Source organism: Leuciscus leuciscus (genome assembly GCF_965113295.1).
Source record: "Leuciscus leuciscus genome assembly, chromosome: 1".
Taxonomy (NCBI): Eukaryota; Metazoa; Chordata; class Actinopteri; order Cypriniformes; family Leuciscidae; genus Leuciscus; species Leuciscus leuciscus.
Window position 1 is genome coordinate 45,109,792 of NC_138725.1, and position 25,463 is coordinate 45,135,254.

At 39.0% G+C, this 25,463-nt stretch overlaps 1 protein-coding gene and 1 long non-coding RNA gene across 2 annotated transcripts; one reads left to right on the forward strand and one right to left on the reverse strand.

Annotated features, from left to right (window-relative positions):
- Positions 1-84: 84 nt before the first annotated feature.
- tmem184a (transmembrane protein 184a) lies at positions 85-25,066 on the reverse strand. The gene is made up of 9 exons (XM_082189582.1): positions 24,624-25,066; positions 23,339-23,593; positions 17,613-17,778; positions 16,413-16,503; positions 11,076-11,151; positions 10,037-10,128; positions 9,762-9,931; positions 8,279-8,476; positions 85-1,627 (listed from the first exon to the last, which is right to left on the reverse strand). The coding sequence occupies exons 2-9, from the start codon at positions 23,591-23,593 to the stop codon at positions 1,392-1,394; spliced, it is 1,284 nt and encodes a 427-aa protein (XP_082045708.1). The 5' UTR covers positions 24,624-25,066; the 3' UTR covers positions 85-1,391.
- On the forward strand, positions 11,797-12,841 carry LOC309514012. The gene is made up of 2 exons (XR_014211583.1): positions 11,797-12,074; positions 12,107-12,841. It is a non-coding gene; the product is annotated as an uncharacterized lncRNA (long non-coding RNA).
- Positions 25,067-25,463: the final 397 nt, after the last annotated feature.

Consider the following 25,463-nt stretch of genomic DNA (forward strand, 5'->3'; position numbering starts at 1 on the left):
TTAAATAAAGCTTTTCTCATGTAACCTTCTTTGAATCTGAAGTCTTGTTTGGTGTTACATCAAAAAATAAACTCATAAAAACAATTCTTACTCCCTTTCATTTATTTCCTAAGAGAAAAGATTTTGTCAACATAACCAACTGTCCAGGAAGCTAAAATATCAGAGAGATGACTAGGTCTAGATATCATGCAATGCACACATCACTTTCTTCATCCACAGTTAAAAGGCAGCAACCATTGGCACAAGTCATACTCTCATAATGCTGCCTCCAAACCATTGTTTAACAAAGGACTTATATGGCTAATTTACAGACAAAACAGGTCCATTTATTTTGTCTTCAAAGTGAATAGAACTCTGAATCACATAACATGGTTTCATTTTGAAGTCCATAAGCTTGATTATATTATTTTCAAAACACAATCAATTGAACTACCAAGTTAACAAAAGGTAGATTAGCAAATACATTAAGGAACATCTTGAAGAACATTCTGTATCCAGTCAAAACAAGGGATGCACTCAGAAACTTTGAAGATATTAACAGCTTTGCATGATACTAAATACATCTCACCTTGGACTGTTAAAAAAATGATTTAGGAAAATCATTAAAGAGGTGAACAAAACACCCTTGAAAAGGTTAAACAGTGGATAACTTAACACCATCATTTAACATCAACAAATTAACGGTAACACTTGTGCCACTTTACACTTAAGATGTCACAGGTTAAAGCTTTAACCAACCAAACAATGGCTGAATACACATTATTTGCAATTAAATTACGTGATGATAGCTGAGACTCGCCTTCTTGCATCAGATCTCACTGTTTTTGAAGGCCTGGTGTGAAAATTAATGAACCTCCAAATCAAAGCAGGGACAGTGCTCTGTCCTTGTGGCATGACTGATACAAAGGTTTCAAAGATCCGCAGACAACAGTTTGAAGTGCGATCTCCAAAGCCAGGGCATCTTTGAGAGCCGGTTCAATTCGTCCTGAGACCCAGCAGAGAGCCGCTGAGCAAATACTTCAATCGACCAGATGCAAGAATGGCTCCCATAAGTGTCAGTCCCTGATTCATTCCATCTGAACGGCTCCACGTGCCTCATGTTGATCAGCCATGCCTCAGAAAGGTTTGGAGGAGAGAAGGGAATCTTCTCTATAGGGCAGGATCATCCGCCACTACAGGATGAGCTCGGGACAACAATAAGGAAAACAAAACCACACCTACATGACCCGGTCTACCTTCATTCCTTGTCAGGAAACAGTCCAGATCCCTTTTATGAGCTCTCTTTTTTAAAAATCATGAGCTGATTTACATGATTAGTCTCCTCATTAAAGTTAGAAAGAGTCAAATTAGTTCCGGATTAAATAAATAGAAAGATCAGGACAGATGGGGCACTAGAACTCATCATCCGTGTCGATCAGCATCACTTTGTCAGATTTCTTAACACTCTTGGAGGTGGTGATGATCCCTGGTTTGCCATTCATGTTGGGTTGCACCACTTCCTGGGTGGACTGCTGGGTGTACTGTTGGTAGGCCGGGGAGAAGTTGTGGATTGCGTCCTGAACCATGTCTCCAGGGTTCATGGTCTCCTTCAGGCCACTGGATATGCTGTGCATAGGTGCTACATTCTCTACAAAAACAATAGATGAAAGCGTCAAATATCACGACATATTTTTGATGACATCCGAGACTTAAAATGAGCAAATCTGAAAGTTTTCGTTCTTTTAAAAATTAGGACATGAAACTCGAGGAAGATGTAACCAAAACACTCTACAAAGGAAATAAGAGACAGGTTCTCACACAGTCTCATCATTAAAACCCATTACATCACAACTATATATTGAGGTCAACATATAGGCCTTTTTCTAATCTACAGGTCTTCACTCCCATAGGACTAACACATTATCTACAGGACCGGGATTGCGGCCTGGGACAAGATGAATTGCTCAGTGTAGGAGGGAAGAGATTTATGTGCACACAAAGCAAGGGAAAGAAATTACTTGTGGGACTCCCGTGAAGCATAAATATCTACTTAAATGTATTTTGTTTTTAAGGTACAGAATGTACTTATAAGAGGATGTTATGCGTGTTATTAATTGATTCAACAGTAAAAATAAATGGCACAGGGTTGGGTATTCTCACTGTTTTTCAACTGTAGACAACAGCAAAGGAAGGCATCCTTTTGTCTGATAACACAAAAGCAACAAGCTGAGGTCTGAAGTGTTGTCCGTGGGGAGGAACTGGGAAAAAAAATGGCTTAAAATAGAGAGGGAATGAAATTTTGCATTGACCTCTACCTGCAGCCTTTTGCGGGAGGGAGCCGGACAAAACATGAAAGTTGTGGGTGGGTGCAGGACAAAATATACATTCACACACACATATACATATATACACACACATATATCCTTTTTTTTTTTTTTTTACAGGAGCGGGACAGAATCTTGTGGGATCAAAAAAAAATTATAATCCAACTAAAATCCACTAGTCCATCCCACCCACTTTCAACAGAATGACAATGTCTAACGAACAGTAAAAAACATTCCCAAGTTAACTTAAAGCAAAATGGTCATATTTCACTTTTCTGAGGTATTTTGTTTGTCTGGATTACACAATCCGTTAACAGCCAGTGACTTTGACACAATGCAATCTTGCTATTATCCTCACTCATGTGAGCACATCGCCACAGGCACCGCCAAGGTCCAACCCAGCTGTTCACAAAATAGAAACCGGGATGTGACCACTAGCAATGCCCTGCTCCCCTCCACTGATGTGTTTGCCAAATCACTCTTCTGCTTCCTTTATCTATGACAGGCTGGAGAAGCCAGGAAAGAAATTCACAATCCCACAATTCCCAGATTTATCTCAGCTGTGGATGTATTAAATGAGGTTACAGAGTACAGCCTGATACACTGCAATATGATGAGTTCCAGCTAACTGTATCTTGCCTTGTGGATGATGGATCAGAGCTTGTACAAAGGTGACGGCAGGCTGCCACTAGAGGGGTGAAAGTTTCTGACCTCCTGTATAAGAAACACTTGAACTGTGTTTGTTGCTCTCCAGCGGCCAGCCTGAAAACTGTACAGTGAACGGATGGATGTTTTGGGACCTGGCCCCATGGAGGGTGAAAACTCTGGATCAGCAAACTGTCCTAAGCTTCTTCACAGGTGGTCCGCTAGGGCATTGGTTCCCAACCTGGGGGGCGCCAGAGTTCACATGGGGGGCGCGGGAGTGGATATGCTTTGAGGTGAATAAAGATGCATAAAATGTTCCACTAATAATTTTATATAAAAATATTTTTTCTAAGTTTTAAAAAAATCATATTCTTACAATGCCGGTTTCAATTACAATTTCGTTATTTCAAATGTAGGCGCGTTGCGCGTGGCAAGCGCGCTCATAATGTAAGAGACGCCGGCGCGACCACAACATTGCCCAACATCAAATGGCAAACGTAATGCAAGCGGAACGAAACTGATTGTTATTGTGTGGTTGAAGGACCGTTTATCAGTTTGGACCAAAGCAGCGCGAGCCGATCGTGATCATGCGACACTGTTACAACACAGCGCTAAGAGATCCAGTAAAGAAAGCATTTGAATTCGCCAGTGAAGTAATAACATCGCTGCGAGATCTAGTGAGAAACATTCACATTTCTCCGTTATTAACGGATCAAACAGCGCTGACGTGGAAACCTGGAAGAAACATTGTGCCATGAATGAACTATCCAGTGTCTACAGATCTGCAACATTCACCATGGATTTACTGTAGTAACACTAACTGCAACCATGGAAGTTTGGCAGGAATAGTAGGCTATAATGCCTTCAAGTAACATTACAGCGGTTTTATTTTTACATTATGAATACAATTGCTGCCCTCAAATGTTAATCTGAAATAAAATAAACCTTTGTTTATAACTACTACAATATTACATTACATTTTTTCCAAGGAGCTGTTTTGTTTTATATGCTCATAAGAAGAGTGAATTATAGCTCTAGAATTGCTCAAAGTAAAAAAAAAATCATACTTTATGATGTTAGTTTTAATATAAAAAAGAATAAAAAAAATGAAATCAAATATATATATATATACACACTCACCTAAAGGATTATTAGGAACTCCATACTAATACTGTGTTTGACCCCCTTTCGCCTTCAGAACTGGGTTCACGGATTGTTAAAGGTCCCATGACATGCTACTTTTTGTAGGCTTTAATATAGTCCTTAGTGGTCCCTAGTGCTGTATCTGAAATCTCTTTCCAAAAATTCAGCCTCAGTGCAGAATTATAGCCACTACAAGCCAGTCCCAGAATGATCTTCCTTCAGACGGGCCGTTTCGGTGTCTGTAGCTTTAAATACTAATGAGGAGGAGAAAGGCGGCGCAAGGTGGAGGGTGGGTGTGTGACCATCTTGCGCAACGGTACCATGCATGTTTGTTTATGTTGGATATATTGCAATGGCACGAAGACACGCAGTCGTTCAAGCATTTCAGTTTGACCCAGAATCTGATCCAGATGGAGAAGCAACGGATGAAGAAGTTGCAACTCAGCGGCTCCAGCAGGACGTTTCCGAATGGTTAGTTAAAAATATTATGTCTGGATACGGTACTTTATTCGGATGGTTTACAGTTATCATCATGTAGCTAACGCGAACCTACTGTTGCCTTTTCATGAGAGATCTGTAACGTCTGTATTTATCTTATTACAATTACATCAAGCTCTGCGATCTTGAAATGCGGATAACACGCGCGCCATATAACCAACAGGAAAACGGTTATCCAAATAACAAAGAAATGTACAACACTCGCGTTACAGTGTGTGTAACTTGATGCTGTCTACCTTTACATTAGCGCAAGTAACTGCATAGCTAATGTGACCGCCACATTCTACGTGTAAGAAGCTAGGTAAACATAAACAGCAAAGCAACACACTTATATATAATTTGTTGACTTACTTGTCCGACGTTCAGCAAGCCCAGCTCTGTATTGACCATTCGATGTTCATTTGTACATCCAATTATTGATCAATTATTATGCTTCGCTCACTCAAAAGCCATGATATCTCTCGTGGACAAACAAAATCGCGCGCGCGCGTTCTACTTCCTAGCTCATTTTCTCATGGGCGAGAAATATTCTCTGGGCGGGCAAAGCAGAGAAAGGTAACATTTCTCCTTATGACGTCATAAGGAGGAGATTCAAGATCAGCGCGTATGAGCCTCCATTTTCTCAAAGGCAGAGAAAAATAGCAAAAGCTCGATTTACACAGATTAAAATTTTTAGAAACTTGGGGACCATATACAGGCTAGGGGAACTCATATTAATGTTAAAAAACCTCAGAAAGTGGAAATTTCATGTCATGGGACCTTTAAATATGTACATGGGGGGCCCCAAGGAAAAAGGTTGGGAACCACTGCGCTAGGGAGTAAAGGCCATCCCGGAAAGTTGCTCTACCTAACAGGCTTCAGGACAGTCGTGACCTTTTTATTAACAGTGAAAGGTTATGAATCCAGCAGTGACTTTACCCTTTGAGCTCAGGTGTTAAACTATGGTTAAAAACACAAGGGAGTTCTGAACACATTTGTAAGTTTTCTCCTACAACGGTTAAGTAGAATTCTGCAATACGTCCACTGTGAAAGAAGACCTTGCGCTTAGAATATTAACATTCAAACTGACACAAGGCTTGAAACATGCATATCTGACTGACAGTCGAGTTATATTTCATGGAGGCCTCTTGAAGTCAGAACACAAATCTAATGCAGCTTTTAACATTCAGCAGCTGAACTGACATTACAGCTTAAATTGGTGGAAATTGAAACCAAACTATTCTTCACCACCTTGAAAAGCACAAGCGACAGAATATGACTAATCTGTTAAGCGTGGAGAGGCTTTTGTAGCTCTAGGGATATGATCAGAATGATATACTACGAGCCTACTGTTTTCTGCACAGTGCATACTGCCTGCTATTAGGTAATAGTAAATAATCCAGCGTCATCCGATTGACACTCCAATATAGTAGAAGGCAGTATTGCACCTTAAAGGGACAATGTGTAGTTTTTTAGGTATTTTATTATCTAAAATAAAAAAAAAATTCTCATAAATATGGTCCTCAATGTCCCCAAATACCTCTGCCAATGATCTAACTTATCCTCGTAAACGAATAATTTATTATCTTTATATACATGGGACGGGTAGGTCCACGGAGGCTTCCATGTAGTTCCGCCATCCTGCGTTTTCGTACAGAGCCAGCGTCACGTGACTGAAACCAGCAGAAGCGGAGGAGCAGAGCAGTGAGAGGCGCTTGTCACGGCCCCGGCAAGTTTAAAAGGCTGCACTGCACGGTTATTTATAATGGAGGACCATACATATGCTGAGTCACAGGATAAGGAGTCCTCGTCGTCGAAAAAGTCCAAAATAGACCGTAAAAGGAAACGTGACCAGAGATTACAAAAACAAGGGTTAATGTCGGAATAGCTAATGCAGGAGAAAGCTTTCAAAAAAGACGCTGAAGTTGCCTGCTTTCTTCTCGACAGGTAAGTCAATGTTACGGTCTTAATTACAAGCTTTTTTTCATTGCTTGGTTGAATACTTTAAGACAGTAGAACATTTATAGATAAAAGTTAAACAGGCTCTTTGATGAATAGCAGCTATTGAGTAAAGTACAGAAGGCGCTAAAAACAAGGTTGTAAGTTTTGTTTGTTCAAAACTGTAACATTCGTTTGTTCGTTGCGTCAAGTTGCAGTTTGTTTGAAATAACAAACCAGTTCACCCGAAGAAAAACTCGATGAAGTGCTATTAGAAGACATCCTGTCATAGCTTTTTGGTACATAACGGCTACCGTAGATGCAACACGCATTTGAAAAAGCGAGGCGCTAGAGAGCACTATTCATTTGAATGCAAAATACAATTTCACCACTAGATGGGAGAAATTCCTACACAATGTCCCTTTAACACTAATTGCCATCATAAAAAAAGAAGAAAAAACCCCCCAGAATGACAACCGCAATGTAGCTTCCTCTGATGCACAAAATCATGTCAGAAGAGATGACAGACGAAATCGAGCCACTCTACCCACACTTGAAATATTAGGTTCTCCAGTGTGGGAGTTTTTTGTATTTCGAAAAAAAGACAGGGACTGCGTCTGAAATCACATACTCTCTTGAGTAGGTGTTTACCGGCGTGATGACTCCGATTTTCAACCAGATGGAACTGGAGGATATTCTGATTGTTCCAATCCAATCTGACTTCTGACCTGTAATGCTGCCTGAATCATAATCATACACTGTTCATTCGTTGGCCAGAGGAGAATTGGACCCCCGACTGAGCCAGGGTTCTCCCAAGGTTTTTTTTTTTCCTCCATTCTGCCACCTGATGGAGTTTTGGTTCCTTGCCACTGTTGCCTTTTTCACCTTTGTTGCCACTGGCTTTTGGCTTGCATAGTTGGAAACATTAAATTTAACATTTAATAAAATTTTCCAACAATACTGATCTGCCTGCATTGACACCATTATATGAGTAAATATAAGAACTAAATGTATATAAGAACTAAATTAATAACTTTTTCACAACAAAAATGAAACATCACTGAACTTAAGCTGGACTGTGATGCCATTTTCTTCTGGAAACAAACTTTGTTGCATTATTTTCCTGTTATCTCTGTAAAACTGCTTTGAAACAATCTGTATTGTAAAAAGCACTATATAAATAAATGTGACAACTTTAGTTTGAATAACTAAACTTGCATTTGAGTGCGATTCATTGAGCAAAAAAAGAGAACACAATATATTTAACGATGAATTTGATCGATAGCACTATTTTCTTCAAAATTGCTAGTTCTTGCGATAATATCGTTACCGTGAATTCTTTTTGCCATGATAATCATGTAGCCAAAATCTGATATCGTGACAACCCTACTGCGAACTTGACTGTGAATAACAGAAATGTCATTTTTGGCTAAACGATTCCTTGTCATCCGACCTCATTATGCTGCAAGTTAAATTCACAACAGAAAGTTTTACAGCAAGAAAAACACCCGCTGAAGATTTCGTTGAAATGGCATCATTCGACATGCCACAGGTCTGAGTTTCTCAGTACAAAGGAGTTTTTATGAGGATCTGTGTCTTGCTGGTATGAGGGGAGCTTTCCAACAGTCTTCTGAACTGTGAGTCATAACGCTCCTGAGGAAGAAAACTTCAAGTTGCCTCATAAAGGCTTGCTGAGACATGTTTCTAAGATCATCTAGACTTTCCTAGTTCTGCTTTGTTTTTCCAAAGTGTCAGATTTTCAAGCTTCTAACCTGGTGTTTCACTCTTCTTCTCGCGGTACACACTGGAGGTGAAGGCATAGCGGAGGGCGATGGCGCCGAAGAACATTTCGATGCAGATGATGAAGTTCTGCCAACCAGCTGCCACTGTACCAGCACCGACCTCATGACCATCAATGACCAGAGCTTCTGGGATCACACCACAACGTTCCAGAATGGCCAAGACCATACCTGAGAAAAAGACAACCAAAGAAAAAAATGTGCAACCTTTTTGACTATTTGATATCGTAAAAACAAAACAAAAATTAGCAGTGTTTCCTCCCATGTGTTAAAGAGAACAAAATCGCCACTCTTCCTGGGAAATTGCCGCAAAATATCTGTAATGAAATTGGGAATTTGCTGTAATCGGGGAAGCCACTGTGGCTCTTTTTTCCTACATCATAAAACCCTGTCATGTTATCTTACATTCGGATGCTGGTATTTGGGAACACAATCATGTGAGACGCTTCTGTGAGGGAATTAAACCAAATCATTCTAATGACAGACTTTGGCTAAGGCATTTCAGAATGATCAAACCAGCATTTGAGAAGCTTTGCAATGAAATTGTTCCGCTGTTTTGTCCAGTTATCCAATCACTTCCACTGTTGAGGCAGTCACGCAAGTTGCACATCGAGGGATTTATTTGGTAAATGTATTTCCATCATAATTTATGCTCATGTCGTCTTATTGGATGAAACAAATGATCTGCCTCAATTGGGTGCATACGTTTTTTTTATGCACATTTTTATAATTTATGCGCATCTTGGCGTTTACATCCATCGATTTTCTATGCAATATCCTAAAATGCACATAAAAACAGATGGATGAAATCATAGCTACTGTCCACAACAATATGCGAAGGCCCCATGACTTTTCTAGTTGTTCATTATTTACTAGATAAGGATAAGAGTTTTTTTACTCACAATTTACCGGTAAAATACTTAAGAGTTTGGCATCAATAGAAAAACATATACTCATAAAATGTATAAACATGCTTTATTTATAAGATTTCAACTAATAAGACTTTCCAGGACTAGAAATCACAATTTAATCATTCTTAAAAAAAGAAGAATGTTGTTGTTGTTTAAGCTTATTTTAATGCTCATTTAATCTTGACTTTAATTTAAAAGTCATCTTGAGGCCCCCTTAGAAGTTTGCTGAGGCCCCCTGGTTGAGAACAGCTGGCATCGAGCAAGTAGAAATCTAAAAATGCCTGTCATATTTGTTAAAGGTAGAGCAAATAACTTCAGCCACATTACTCGGTTTATGAGTATTAACAACAACAAAAAAACAAAAAAAAGATTAGTACATTGACAAACATGTTTGTTTCCATGTTGAGATCACATGACCAACAAAATGTTGACTATTAGTGACAAAATTGTTGTTCGTAGTAGTATTGTACTTGGCTACCAAAAGTGTCAATAAACAGCTTGAGATGAATACTGAACATATAAAATAAGAATGCAGAGTAACCCACCTTGCCAGAATGAGAGGAAGATGACGGATTTGATGGTGAGGAATTTGAGCACAGGCTCAAAAGGTCTTAGAAGGTCACTGGTGGCAAAGTAGAAGAGGAAGAGGGCATAGAGAGCCAAACTGACAGAGATGTTGTAGATGATGGTGATGTACAGGTAACCTCCCGTTACACTATATGAAGAGAAACAACACAAGGAGTGAAGCACAGCTCATTTAAAAAGGCAGATGTTGTGTTATTAAGGGATGCTGAAACATATGAATGACAGGGTGGCTCACTTAAAATCTCCATCGTGGTATTTGCCAAAAGCCTGCAGAAGGATGGTGATGACAGCCATGATGGGCTTGATGACACAGAACTGAAGTGTGGCCTAGATGACATTAGTAACAGAAGCCAATGAGTAATGGTGATGGTTTGGTTTTTATGCCTGTTCTATTTAGTGAACAACCCTTTAAAATAGTTTGAGTGATAGAGAACTTCCAGTCCTCATTCTTTTCAAAGGCATGGTAATGTCACATGCTTATTTTTGACAGGCAGTGCTTATTTCTTACATAATCAACACAAAGTTTGACATGACTGACAAATCCACTCATTGAGAATGACGCAAAGGAGAATTTCCCCCATATCTCACTACATGCAAGTCGGAATCGACTGCTTGAAATATCAACGTGGAATTCAAGTTTTAAATCGAAGCTGTCTGTGTGAAAAGCCGTCTCAAAATAATCAAAGCACGCTCTGTCTCCGCTACAGTCTGGTATATCGCGAGGTGATGCTTTGAAAATCCCACATGTAGGCATCCGGTCAGACAGATTTATGTGTTTTGAAATTTCACTTCCTATTAAAAAAAGTTCAATTCACATTCTTTTCAGAATGGGGGATGGAGCTCTCAAGTCCAATTCCCATCAGTATTATTCTCAAAGTACGAGCGAGTTCCTCAGCTGCCGCACAGACAGCATCAGTCTGGCGGCAATAGCTTTTTTTTGTGCTTATTATCAAGCTACTTGCACCTGCTTCCTACCGTTTGCAACCCTACATTAACCACTGGAGCTGCTCAGGAAAGACAATGTTACAAAGATAACAGCTGCTACTCAGGATAATTCAGGTAGAAAATGTAGATAAAGGTTGTGGAGACAGAAGTCACAGAAGTTTTGACCCTCTTATTAACATTTAAGCTATTTACACATCAGCGTTTGTAAATAATCAGAGATGTAAAACCTGGAAATAAGCTAAACATTTCAGAATTTTTAAAAAAGTACAAAAAATGCTATGAAAAATGTTAAAGGAAAAGTTGGATTTTATAGAAAAACAGGAACAAACCTGCTTGCAGAATCTCAGGAAGCCAATGGAGTAACTAATTCCTCCTAAACAGCATGTCCCGTATAGGCAACTGGACCTGTTAAAGGCAAATGAAGAGGAACATGTAAAAGGTAATGCTATTCTTGAGAGTAGTTTGATGAATTGATCTCTTGTGACACAGGCAGGCGAAAAATTGTTGCACAAAAAAAATAGACAATGCTGTCAGAGCTTTAACCTACAGTATAAGTTGACACACATGCTCTGACACACTGAGTCATGGTGGCCATGTGGGCGATGACAACTAAATTTAAAATGAAGATGGCGGTCACAATACTTCCAGAGGAGCTTCATGAGGTGTTTAATTATATCCAGTGCATTTTAATCAAATTCTGCCCACATTGTCCACCATGTTTGATTTTTGTTTTCTCCAAGCACTTTACAATGGATATTCGAAGAATTTAGAATTTTGCCGACCCTTGAATTTGGCAAAAATGTTGTATTTTAGGAGGCAGCATAATTAAAGGGTTAGTTAACCCAAAAATGAAAATTCTGTCATCATTTACTCACCCTTCCAAACCTGAAAGACATTTGTTCATTTTTGAAAGACAAATTAAGATATTTTTAATTAAACCCGAGCGCTTCCTGTCCTTCCATTGATAGCCATGCAACTACCACTTTGACCTTCAAAAAGTTAATAAAGAGATCGTAAAAATAATCCATTTGAATGGAGCGGTTTAGTACAAATTTTCTGAAGTCTTGATCACTTTAAGTCAAGTCAAGTCAAGTTTATTTGTATAGCGCTTTTCACAATACAGATTGTATCAAAGCAGCTTCACAGTATTAAATTAAAATAATACAACAAAGTTTGTTTCAAGAGGAATTAATTGATTGATAAAATTAAATTAAATATCCCCAAAATATCCCCAACTGAGCAAGCCAAAGGCAACAGTGGCAAGGAACCGAAAAACTCCATCAAGTGACCTAATGGTGTCCTAAAACTCCATCAGGTGACCTAATGGTGTCCTAAAACTCCATCAGGTGACCTAATGGAGAAAAAAAAAACCTTGGGAGAACCCAGGCTCAGTCGGGGGCCAGTTCTCCTCTGGCATTTATGAGCTAGAGGCCGGATTGTAGTTTGAACTATAGGATTATATGAATGCCTGGCTGAAGAAATGCGACTTTAATCTAGTTTTAATCTAGTTTTAAACTGGGAGAGCGAGTCTGAGCAACGAACAGCATCAGGAAGACTATTCCAGAGTTTTGGAGCCAAATGTGAAAATGCTCTCCCTCCTTTGGTGGTTCTGGATATCCTAGGTATGACCAAAAGCCTTGAATTTAGTGATCTTAAAGAGCGCGATGGATTATAGGGCGATAGAAGATCCGTTAAATAGACTGGAGCTAAGCCATTTAGGGCTTTGTAAGTCAGTAGCAATACCTTGTAATTAATACGGAACTTTATAGGTAACCAATGCAGTGATGATAAAATCGGTGTTATATGATCATATTTTCTTGATCTCGTAAGAACTCTAGCGGCGGCATTTTGGACTAACTGTAGTTTGTTTATTGAGGATGCAGGACAACCAGCTAATAAAGCATTACAGTAATCTAGTCTCGAGGTCATGAATGCATGAACTAACTTTTCTGCATCAGAAACTGATAGCATATTACGTAGCTTAGCAATGTTTCTAAGGTGGAAAAAGGCTGTTTTTGTAACATATGAAATATGATTTTCAAAAGACAGGTTGCAATCGAGTATAACACCCAGGTCTTTTACTGTAGAGGATAAAGTAACAGGACATCCTATGATGTTAAAGTTGTATTGTGCGAGGTTTTGTGGGCGGTTTTTTTAACCGATAAGTATTACCTCTGTCTTGTCTGGATTTAATAAAAGAAAATTACGCGTCATCCAATCTTTTATATCTTTAACACACTCTGTCAATTTGGAAAATTAAGCGTTTTTTTTCATCCGGCCGTGATGAAATATATATTTGAGTGTCATCAGCATAACAATGGAAACTAATTCCATGTTTCCTTATAATATTTCCAAGTGGCATTATATATATTGAGAATAACAGAGGGCCTAACACAGATCCCTGCGGCACTCCATAGTTTACTGGAGTTATGATCGATTTTTCTCCATTTAAATAGACAAAATGGTAGCGGTCAGATAGGTATGATTTGAACCAGCTTAATGCTTGTCCTTGAACACCAGTATAATTTTGTAGTCGATCTAAGAGTAATGTGTGATCTATAGTATCGAACGCAGCACTAAGATCAAGTAAAACTAGTATTGAGATACAGCCTTGGTCAGAAAGTATTGTTCTGCCTGGTTGATAACGCGACGCCGCATGACATATTACAGCAGTACGTACTATGCAAGTTACCATGTAGTGATCAGTGACATCATCACTTTGTGGAATGATATCTATATCGGTTGGATCGGTTCCATGTGATATAATTAAATCGAGTGTATGATTAAGACGATGAGTTGGTCCGGTGACGTTTTGCTTGACCCCAAATGAATTTAATAAATCTGTAAACGCAGCCCCTAACGCATCATTTGGATTATCTACGTGTATGTTAAAATCTCCAACAATTAATGCTTTATCGACATTGACTCATAGGTCTGAGAGAAAATCTGCAAACTCTTTTAGGAAATCAGCGTAAGGCCCTGGCGGTCTATATACGGTAGCCAAGGCTAGAGATAATAGGGATGTTTTTCTAACAGAGCGTAACATTTAGTACAAGTACTTCAAATGAAATAAACTTATAATCCATTTTCTGAGTAACTTTGAGAATATCTCTATAGATGGTTGCAACACCGCCGCCACGACCAATCAGACGGGGCCCATGCTTATAACAGTATCCAGGAGGAGTAGACTCATTAATACCGAAATAATCATTTGGTTTAAGCCAGGTTTCAGTAAGGCAAAGTACATCGAAGCTATTATCTGTGACTATTTCATTTACAATAACTGCCTTAGGTGTGAGTGATCTAATGTTTAGAAGACCTAGCTTTAGAAATAGTTTTTGTTTACTAATGGCAACATTTTCTGTTTTAATAACAATTAGATTTTTCCTAGATCCTGCAGTAGATTTATTATTTGATCTCACTAAACGAGGAATAGACACGGTTTCTATGCAATGTTCTACACTAGTATTTATATCAGTTAAATTGGTGCAGCAGAGACTATGATTTGGACTTTTGGTTACTAGTCAAAGGGTATTTAACATTTTGGAGATGTTATCGGACAGAATGTCCGCTCCGAATCTGCTTGGGTGTAAGCCATCAGCACGGAAAAGCCTAGGACGCTCCCAAAACAGATTCCAATTATTTACAAAGAGCAGTTTCTGCTCATTGCACCATGACATTAACCATTCATTTAGCGCAAATAATCTGCTGAACTTTTCATGCCCTTGTCGGTACGTGGGAAGCGGTCCTGACACAATGATCGTTGTTTCAGGCGATGTGCTGCGTACCGTATCGATCAGATTCCTGAAGTCTTTTTCAGAATCTCCGTCTGGCGCAGCCTGATGTCGTTCACTCCCGCGTGCAGGACCACAGTTCCGACGCGCTCGTCACCGTTCAGGATCTCGGGAACGCGAGCAGCGATTTCAGAAACACAAGCACCAGGAAAGCAGTGACTGTGCACCTTACTTTTACCTAATGTAGCGTGTACGTGCCGAACGATGGAATCGCCGATGATCACAGCATCGCGTTCTGTTTCGCGAAGAGGGGAGAAGCGGTTTTGTGTGGATAACTCGAAAACCGGGAGGGTCGGAGAAAGTCTTGGTCTAAACCTGACTCGCGTCTTCCGCTGCGGAACCACCCAGGCTTCGTGGTGGCGTGTTGGAGCCGGAGTGAACGAGACCATGGCTGATCGCGACCGATGCTGAGGAACGCACGGAGTAGACGCGGTCGGAGTCAGCGGGTTAGTAACGTTAAACACTGATTTGTGTGCATCGGCGCGTGATGTTTCAAGAGCCAAACACCGGTCTCTCAGCTCGGCCTGTCTCAATAAAAGGTCGTGGATCTGTTTCTCAACAGCTTCCAGCTCAGACTGCAGTGCGTGCAGCTCAAATGTGTCCTCACCTGCACCAAAAGGTAGACTACTTACATCTGATATATTCGCCATTTTAACAGATGGACAGTGAGTTAGCAACGAAGCTACCAGTGATGCTATCAATATTAATACTAATTTATGACTGAAGTCTTGGATATAATCCGTTTTTTTTTTGTGGTAGGGGTGTAGAGTAAACGCACGATAGGCGAAAAAAAAAATTTTTGTTTGTAAATGAGTGTGGAGAAGACGCGTTCAGCCGTGATCCACGGACGTAACCTTTAAGAGTATGCAGCGTTGGATCACTAATAGGCTTGAGACGGGTCTGCTCAACAGTCCGCGTTGTAACTATGAGGTTTGAGCAGTAACGTTAGTGCTTCTCAGCGAGGAAAATTAGAAAATGTTCGTTGTAAGTGAGTTTAAAGAGAAAAATCAAGAATTATAAATCAAATCGATAGAGCTCCAAAAACAACAACGCGTGTTTTTCACTTTATATGATGAACAGATTGAATTTAGGCTTTTATTCAAATATAAATATTCATCAACGCACACATTAGTTGAGGTAAACGGAAGCTCAATCATGCTTGCTTGACTAACGAGAACCAATGAGGTTTATTCTTGTGTTTTGCAGCACGTTTGAGCTTCAGCAAGAATCAATGAAGTTGATTCTCGCGTTACGCATCGCGTTTGAGCTTCCACAAGAACCAAATAGGTTCATTCTCGAGTTACGCATCGTGTTTGAGCTTCCACAAGAACCAAATCGGTTCATTCTCGAGTTACGCATCGCGTTTGAGCTTCCACAAGAACCAAATCGGTTCATTCTCGAGTTATGCAGCGCGTTTGAGTTTCCACAAGAACCAATGAGGTTAATTCTCGTTTGTTAAGCAGCGCGTTTGAGCTTCTGCAAGAACCAATGAGGTTTGTTCTCCTGCGTCAGCCAAGTACGGTTGAAAAAAAATAAAACAATAATTTGTACTAAACCGCTCAATTCATATGGATTATTTTTACGATCTCTTTGTGAACTTTCTGAAGCGTCAAAGTGGTAGTTGCATAGCTGTCAATGGAGGGACAGAAATAACTCAGATTTGATTAAAAAAAATCTCTTCATTTGTTTCTCGAAGATGAACGGGAGTACTTGAGGGTGAGTAGATGATGAATTTTTATTTTTGGGTGAACTATCGCTTTAAGCCTTTGCAAAGGGAGCACACCTACTATGCCTTAAATGCTGTTCACTATGTTTATTCACCTAGCATTTTTTTATATATATATATATATATATAGATATATAGACACTCACTGAATGGGTTTTCCTCTTATTTCCGACATGATGGCACTTTCTCCCCCGAGGTACTCAAAAGACAGACTCAGGAAGTTGTATATCACAAATGCTTGAATAATAAAAAAAATAACAAAAAAATCATACATGAGAGCTTAAACAATTTGCAGTAAGCTTTAAATGATAAGCATAAAGAGCATGTTTGACATGACAGAACATCTCATCACAAATTAAGATTGAGGAGTTGTTTGTGTCCAGGAAATCCATCTTAACCTAAGAGGTCTATTTAAAGAAAGATTAGATGGTCAGATCTTTATTGTCTCTCAGTGTGTACAACTATTACTTGTGGTAAGATTTTGCTGATGGTCTATGACTAAGAGTTAACATCTTTTAAATTACAATTATATTTATATTATAGTACCTATATTATATTAAATAATTTAATACTTTATTCCGAAAGGATGCATTAAACAAAGTGACAGTAAAGATATTTACATTGTAACAAGATGATTTCTATTTCAAATAAATGCTGTTCTTTTAAACTCTATTCATCAAAAAAAAAAAAAAAGAAGAAAAAAGGGAAGAAAAATGTATCATGGCTTCCACAAAATTATTAAGCACCTGTTCACAAGACTGAGGAGAAATGTTTCACCAAATCAGCATATTAAAATGATTTCTGAAGATCATGTGAAACTAAAAACTGGAGTAATAGTTTATTTTTGATCAAATAAATACAGCCCTGACAAGCAAAAAGGACTTCTTTAAAAAACATTTAAAAATCTTACCTACCCCAATAAAGAATACAACAAATACTTTGAACTTTATAAGTATATGGAATAAAATGGTTTAAGTAAAATAAATCCCCACACTGGAATTTTCCCATGTAACTTAAAAAAAAAAAAAAAAAACTGTTATAAATAGTCAATGTCTAGCAGCAGTGGGATAGGCCTGAAAAGATGATAACAGAGACATTTGGCCTGCCTCTTGTCTGACTGTGCCATGACCAACAAGTTTGTTCAGTTACAATGAACATGTATCCATTTCCCCTCTATGAAACCTGCAACCCTATGTCTGTAAAGCAGGCTCTCCTCCCTCACTGCAGGCCAGACTTAAAAACAACAGCACACGTCATTCCACCAGCACTATATTTGTGCTGAATAATATTACGCCCGTGAGACAGAAGAGGATGTAAGGGCAGAGAGCAGCTCAGATTTACTGTACCTTCATAGCAGTCACGAACAGAGTCGAAATACACATAATACTGGTCATTGGTGATGAACAGCAGGCTGAGCCAGGAGTCGAAAGAAAAGATGGGGACAATGAAGAGGATGCGGATGATGTAGCGCTGCTCGTTTGGCACCGTGTACGACCTCAGGTGCAAGTATATCTATAAAGACAAAAAGTGTGTTAAGAAAGACAAAGTGCTCATGCTCAACTACAAAAATAAATAACAAGTCTGACTTAAATAGCAAAAACAGTGAAATGCAAATGATTAAAATGTGCACTGGAGCAACACACTGTAGAGCAGATGAAAAAGTGGCAAGAAAACAAGTGAGGTTTCGTTTCATCAGACAATGCTATAGTAACATGTATGGGGAAAGTGAGCTGGACAAACAGGAGCTTTTATGCAGTAATACCAGTGTTGTTGAATAACAGTAAACTGATAAGTCTATAACAGTTTATGGACAGTTAACATAACTAATCAGACAAAGCAAAAGCAATGTTTACCACACTAATGCTGACCGGATATTAACTACACACTTCAAAATGAAAACGTTGAACACCACTGACACAACACATGCATTTTTTTAATGGTGTTGTAGCTACAAACTGTCGTCATCTTTTTTTATTTTTTAGCTTTATGACAGGTGGCAACCAGGTATAATATAATTCATTTTTAAATATATCAGTTACCATACAACACATTAAGTTTATTATTATTTTATTAGGTGTATATTATCTTAAGGTGCTACTATGTAACATACAGCCATTATTGTCAAAATAGCGGGCAACAAAAGTGAGTACACCCTAAGTGATAATAGCTGTACGTTGTTTAACCATGCAAAGCCACGTCCTATTCATAATTTTCATGTTTTTGTCAGCTTGGCAGGATCATACAAATGTCTGTATCTTGTATTAGAGCAGTTAAAATTTGTGCTTTGAGTACAATTCTCTCACACTGACCACTGGATGTTCAACATGGCACCTCATGGCAAAGAACTCTTTAGGATTTGAGAATTAGAATTGTTGCTCTCCACAAAAATGGCCTAGGCTATAAGAAGATTGGTAACACCCTGAAACTGAGTTACAGTATAGGCCAGGGTCATACAGAGGTTTTCCAAGACAGGTTTTCCAAGACTGGCCAAGAACAGGCCTCGCAGGGGTCAATCAAAGAAGTTGAGTCCTCGTGCTGTGCGTCAGGTCCAGAAGCTGGCTTCAAAAAACAGACGCATGCGTCCTGCCAGCATTGCTTTAGAGGTTGCAAAGCAGAAGGTCAGCTTGTCAGTGCTCAGACCATACACCACACACTGCAACAAGTTGGTTTGCATGGCCGTCGTCCCAGAAGGAAGCCACTTCTTAAGCTGGCTCACAAGAAAGCCCACAAACAGTTTGCTGAAAGCAACCTGTCCAAGAGCATGATGAGACTAAGATAAACTTGTTTGGCTCAGATGGTGTCCAGCATGTGTGGTGACGCAATGGTGAGGAGTACCAAGAAAATTGTGTCTTGCCTACAGTCAAGCATGGTGGTGGTAGCATCATGTTCTGGGGCTGCATGAGTGCTGCTGGTATTGGGGAGCTGCGCTGCGTTGAGGGAAACATGGATTCCAACATGTACTGTGACATTCTGAAGCAGAACATGATGCACTCCCTTCAGAAACTGGGCCGAATGGCATGATAACTACCCCAAACACACCGCCAGGATGACAACTGCCTTGCTGAGGAAGGTGAAGGTGATGGAGTGGCCAAGTAAGTCTCCAGACCTGAACCCTATTGAACACCTGTGGGGCGTCCTCAAGTGGAAGGTGGATAAGCACTATGTGTTTAACATCCAGCAGCTCCATGATGTCATTATGGAGGAGTGGAAGAGGATCCCAGCAACAACCTGTGCAGCTCTGGTGAACTCCATGCCTAGGAGGATTAAGACAGTGCTAGATAACAATGGTGCTCACACAAAATATTGACACTTTGGACACAGTTTCGACATGTTCACTTTGGGTGTACTCACTTTTGTTGCCAGCTATTTTGACAATAATGGCTGTATGTTGAGTTATTTTCAGAGGACAGTAAATATATACTGCTATAAAAGCAGCACATTGACTATGCTAAAATCTATCCAAGTTTCATTTCTATAGTATTGTCCCTTGAGAAGATATACTAAAATGTTTGCTGAAATGTGAGGGGTGTACTCACTTTCATGAGATACTGTGTATATGTGTGTATATTATATATGGTTTAATCAAACTTGTCGGGTCAAAAACACAAATATCCCCTCTGGACATCACTTTTGGCCACTACTGTAGAGTCACATGTGTGCATATATCGGTAATATAGTTTCAAAGTTTATAATCTACATTTGAAATGCCTGTGCATGTCCTTAAAGTCCCTTTTGAACTTCACAATATTACTAAGGGGGCTCAATATTCGCTGGGCTCTTTAAACTCTTGGATACTCAATCATTTGAAATCAGATTATTTGAGTCCTTCATTCTACGGGTGGAGGCTTGATGCATTTGTGGGCTCTCGAAAAAGCTAGGGGAGTTGCTCTCTGAACTGATGTCCTCCATTTCACCTAGCCTGCAGGGGAAATAAGTTCACAGTCTCCCAGACTCCATAATGCGGAGCTGACAGTGAGAGAGAGCCACACTCACAGTAATGGCTCTGGCCATTGACTGTCTGCTGGCTGACGCAGAATTGGAGCCAAAGCTAATTACAACCTGTCTGAAGCAGAGAGGAACTGCTGGTGGAGCTGTGAGGCCCCCAAAAACAAAAGCCGGTGAATCACAAGGTGTACCACCAACGTTAAGACCATAAAGCTTGTAAAAACTATAGAGCTGAGAAAAGGCAGACCCAAGAGTGCTGTTGGTGCCTTGTCAGTACCATATATAACAATTCACTTAAGAGGGGCTGGCCCAGAAGGTGCTTATGGTCTAAATAGCTGGTTTTCAAAGACTCCTTTGATATCCCTGGCACTGATGGGAAAGTTTTCCAGGCAAATCAGTCACTTCAGAACAGTGTGTTTTAGGAACGCAATCTCAATTTCTGCCTTTAGTATGCAGAGCGCAAGGAAAGCTCCGCCGGGAAAATCTTTTGCAGAGAAGCCGAGAAAGGCTGTGAAATAATAAAACAATCCTGAGGGTTCCTTTAATTTCCTCAGGATTTACATATGTTGCTATTTGCAAAGCCGCGGATGAGTCGCTGTTCAGCTGCTAGGCTGAGGGACAAAAACCAGAGTGTTTGGACTTGATTATGACTTGAAGAGGAAAACCATGGCACAGGGACTCCTTTTCAGTCTCTATATAGCATACGTTGCTTGGCCGCTTCAAAACTGTCAGCTTCTCAGAAGTGTTGGCTTTCGTATGGCACACAAGATGCTTTGGAGGCAATCAAATCAAAGTCCATTGGGGACACTGTGGGCGCTGCAATTCAGAGCTGAAGAAATACCTTTCCTGACCTCTGCTCTCCATCAGTACGATCCCAGTAGTTCAATTACATAACGGATGCTTGAGAAACATATTCTATATTAAATTTCTTCATGGGTCATATAGGCTGCAATGAAAAAGGATTCAAAACATACCAGCAAGAGCAAGGAAATTAGATTTCAACCTTTCCCGAAACCGAACAATGTCTGCAAATATAATTGGTAATTCGACACACAAGATGGATATATTCATACTGTGCAGGCACTTCACCTGACAATTACTTTTACACAAAACTCATCCACCTCCAACTGATTTCACCTTGCCATAGGCAGCATAGTGAACTCATTCATATGCGACAGAAATGGATATTCAGGTATGATGCGCTTTCAGCTGTAATGAACGGGAAAATATAAAGGACATGGAAATACCAAAGCAAATTAGAACTGCTCAGCATGTTTATATCTACAAAGAAATGACCAAGCCTCAGCAAGAAGACTTATTGAGCAGTCTGGTATCTTAAAAAAACTGCCCTTATCACTCTTTTACTGATACAGCTGGTGTAAAGGTTAGTGAATGATGGTCTTTCATCAAACACAAAAGAACTTCCTCTATAAACAAAGGCTGGGCACACAAATATTGCTCTCGCTGTAGTTTCTGCTTTAAACTTGTGAATATATACTACCAGTCAAATGTTTGGACGGACGCACCTACTCACTTTAATCGCACTGTTTTCCACATTTTATCAAAAAAAGCTCTTTTAGAAATAAACTATGAAGATAAAACAAAAAAGACGAAAATAGCTATCCTTTGCCCACATTTTCTCAACCAACTTTATGGTATCCAACTTGGATGCTTTTTAAACAGCTAATTTGCATTTGTGTTTTGAAAATAAAAAAAAACATTAATTACATATGATATACAGTTGTGTGTGTGTGTGTGTGTGTGTGTGTGTGTGTGTGTGTGTGTGTGTGTGTGTGTGTGTGTGTGTGTGTGTGTGTGTGTGTGTGTATATATATATATATACAAAACTATCAAGTAGCACAACTGTTTTAATCACTGATAATAATAAGAAAAAGAAATGTTTGGTGAGCACAAAATCAGCATATAAGAATGATTTCTGAAGAAAATGGCAGCTGAAAATTCAGTTCATAGGAATACATTTGAAAATATTCAAAAAGAAAACAGTTATTTTAAATTGTAATAATCTTTCACAATATTACTGTATTACTGTACTTTTGATTTAAAACTGCCTTGGAGAGCATTCTTTCAAAACATTCAAATATCTTACAAACCCCAAACTTGTACTGTACATTGGCTCAATTTATTTAACACTAATTTCAAGCAAAATATATATTTCTTAATCATGATCAAACAAGTCAGTTGACTCGAGTGTATCCAAATGTTTTACTGTTAGTGTATAAGACAGAGCCAACAGATTTATATCTAAACTACAATGGCTATAAAAAAACACTAAACGGCCACTTGAAATACTGCCAGGCACTAACACACACACACACGCCTGAGAAATATATTGTCATAGAGACAATAATTTCCCTTAAAAAAGTTCCTGTTTCTAAAGTGCACATTACAGATGGCACATGTATTACTGGTTACGGTATCCTCGCATTAGATCACCAGAGTACACTATAGCCATATTTCTGTGTTTACACAGCACTCTTATCGGCTCTGGGAACAGGGACCACTCCGCTCTGTAGTTAAATGTGATTGGTCAAGGACGGCTAACAGTGCTATAAACGGAACATTAGAGCAAAGAAAACATGGATGACTGTTCAGAACAAACAGCTAGGTATTTATTGATCTCTGATGATCGATAAGCAGGGAAGCAGGGAGGCAGGGAGTGGAGGGTTAGTTATTGCTGTGGTTTCTAATGAATGTGTAACACAGATTAACCTTCTAAAGTGACATAGTATTATAAAGATCTGCAGATGATAATGCGCCTGAGGTCAGGTATGAGGGAGGAGACTGCGTGGAACAGCTTTTGTTTTCCCCACCTAGGTTATTTGCTTTTATTTGCGTGTGCTCTGAATGAACCACTGCTATTAGTGTCTCCAGCTTTCCCTGGGCCACTCCATTTAATGCTGAGATTTGCTCCTCACCTCATGGCCCATACTGGCTATACCTCGTACTGGTTTAAAGGCAGCAGCAGCAATGCCTTTCTGTTGCTAAATAAGCAGCTACATGGCCTCAGAAATTGTGCTAGATGTGTGTTGTTGGCTGTAAAAGGATTTCTATGAATTTATTGTCTTCAAACGCATTAGAGACATTTAGTTCCTGTAAATTAGCCTACCTGATGACAGGTGATGATGAGTGCGGACCAAACGAAAATGCCGGACAAGGCTTGAGCAATGGGGGTGTTGAGGAAGATCTTGTCGTCCCCCACTACTTCAGTTCCATTACTTGACCTGATTATGGTCATATTAGACATGCCAGTTATATTTGACAGTATTGAGTATGATGACAAAGGGACTGAATTATCCATGTTTTTATCTGAACCCACTGACAGAGTGCTGAAAGCAGCTGTAGTACTTCTGGACTCATTCATCTGTGGGGGACAAAAGAAAAGAAATCATTTTAATAATTTTTTTAAAGATTTAATTAAAACTAATTCGATACTACATTAGTTATAAATATTTATTTTCTCTTTCATTTACAACTTCCTCATAAACTACCGGTCAAAAGTTTGAGGTCAGTACGATTTTTTTTTTTTTTTTTTTTTTTACTGTTTTTGAATGAAGTCTCTTATGCTTGCTCAACAAAGCTGCATTTATTTGAATTACAAATACAGTAAAATACTCCTCAGTATATTTTAAAATGTAATTTATTCCTGCGTTCCTGAAATCACTCTAATATGATGATTTGCTGCTAAAGAAACATTTCTTATTATCAATGTTGAAAACCGTTTAATAAAATATATACATTTTTGTGGAAACTTTGCTACGTTTTTATTTCAGGTTTCAAAAGAAATCATTTATTTGTAACAGAAATATATTTTACCATTATAAATGTTTTTACTGTCACTTTTAATTAATTTACTGCATCCTTGCTGAATAAAAGTAATCATTTCTTTTTTTTTAAATAGAAATTTTACTGACTCCATTTAAACTATGCTTATTCTCTTAATGAAATATAACCAATCTATATTTATAGATTGTACTATTTCTATTCCAAGGGCAAAGACGTTATATGTAGGGAATATGGTTTATTTAACAGACATTTATCAGGGAAACCATGATTAATATTTTCTTACTAAATTAAACGGTGTTACCTTTGTAAGACTAGCGTCACCAAAAAAGAAAGCGTTTTTTTAGTTTTTTTTTTAAGAAAGGCCTCATAGCCCATAAATGTTTTATGGTTTCATGGTTACCAACAACATTTACCATGATATTCTGTCGGAAACTATGGTTTACATGTTGAAACATGTAGCGTCAGAGTTCATAATTTACAGCATATGCTGGGTAGAATTTTTTAAACTAAGACATACGAGATAGAAAAGCTGTCTATCAGTCATTTAAATCAAACCTATTATTGTAACACAAAGGAAGACTAGTTATAGATATTTATGAAACATTTACCTTGATACTGTCAACACCTGTGAGAAGTTCAGTGCGATCAAACTCAAATCACTTTATCATAAACGTCACTTAACTCGGAACATCGTAGGGGGACTAAAATAATAAATGCATTCCATACATCAGTGCTTACATAAAGATAAATATGCGACATGTAGCCATAGGTAGACACTAGACACACGGCCCGCGCGACGACACCGATGAGTCAAGCGCGCACTTCCTCGTTTAACTATTGACAGGTCTGATGGAACTCATTCAACTCGGTGAAAACAGCCGCGACGGGAAACTAATTGATTGTGATACAAATCCAGAAGCAAAGAAAAGTATACACGGCTATTTTCCTAAAGCCTTTTCCCAATTCCACGCCAACAAGCTTGTTGTTCCGTCTCAGCAGGTGTACGTACTTCGCGACACAACAGCACACCCAGGTCATGTGACTTTGCCTTGCGACTTCAGTCTTTGGTCACGTGACATGACAGGCAGAGAGGAGCACCTGTTGATCAAAGGTAGACTATTCCTACTGCACACGTGCAATCTCAATTAATAAACTTAAATTTATTATAGAGCTCAATAAAATAACAAGTACCTTAGAAAACATAACTGTAAATACTGATATAAATATTATAGGATTAATTCAGGTAAACTTGGACACTGTGATATTTAAAAGGAGCCTCAGATCACCTTAACCCTCCAGTTGAGTGTAAATGTCAGCAATGTTTTTTTGTGTGGGGTCAAAATGCTCCCATACATCACTGATTGGGTAAAAATGTGTGCAGGCATTTTGAAAACCCTGTAACGCAAGATGTGCATGTTTATGGATTATTCTAATAAATATAATTTACG

Bases quoted from the DNA above. Each gene is read 5' to 3' on its own strand.
- tmem184a (XM_082189582.1), bottom strand. From the start codon at position 23,593: ATGAATGAGTCCAGAAGTACTACAGCTGCTTTCAGCACTCTGTCAGTG. The intron at 9,932-10,036 runs GTGAGCCACCCT...CTCTTCATATAG, and splicing joins TACCACGATGGAGATTTTAA to TGTAACGGGAGGTTACCTGT. The intron at 1,628-8,278 runs GTTAGAAGCTTG...TTGTTTTTGTAG, and splicing joins GAAGAAGAGTGAAACACCAG to AGAATGTAGCACCTATGCAC.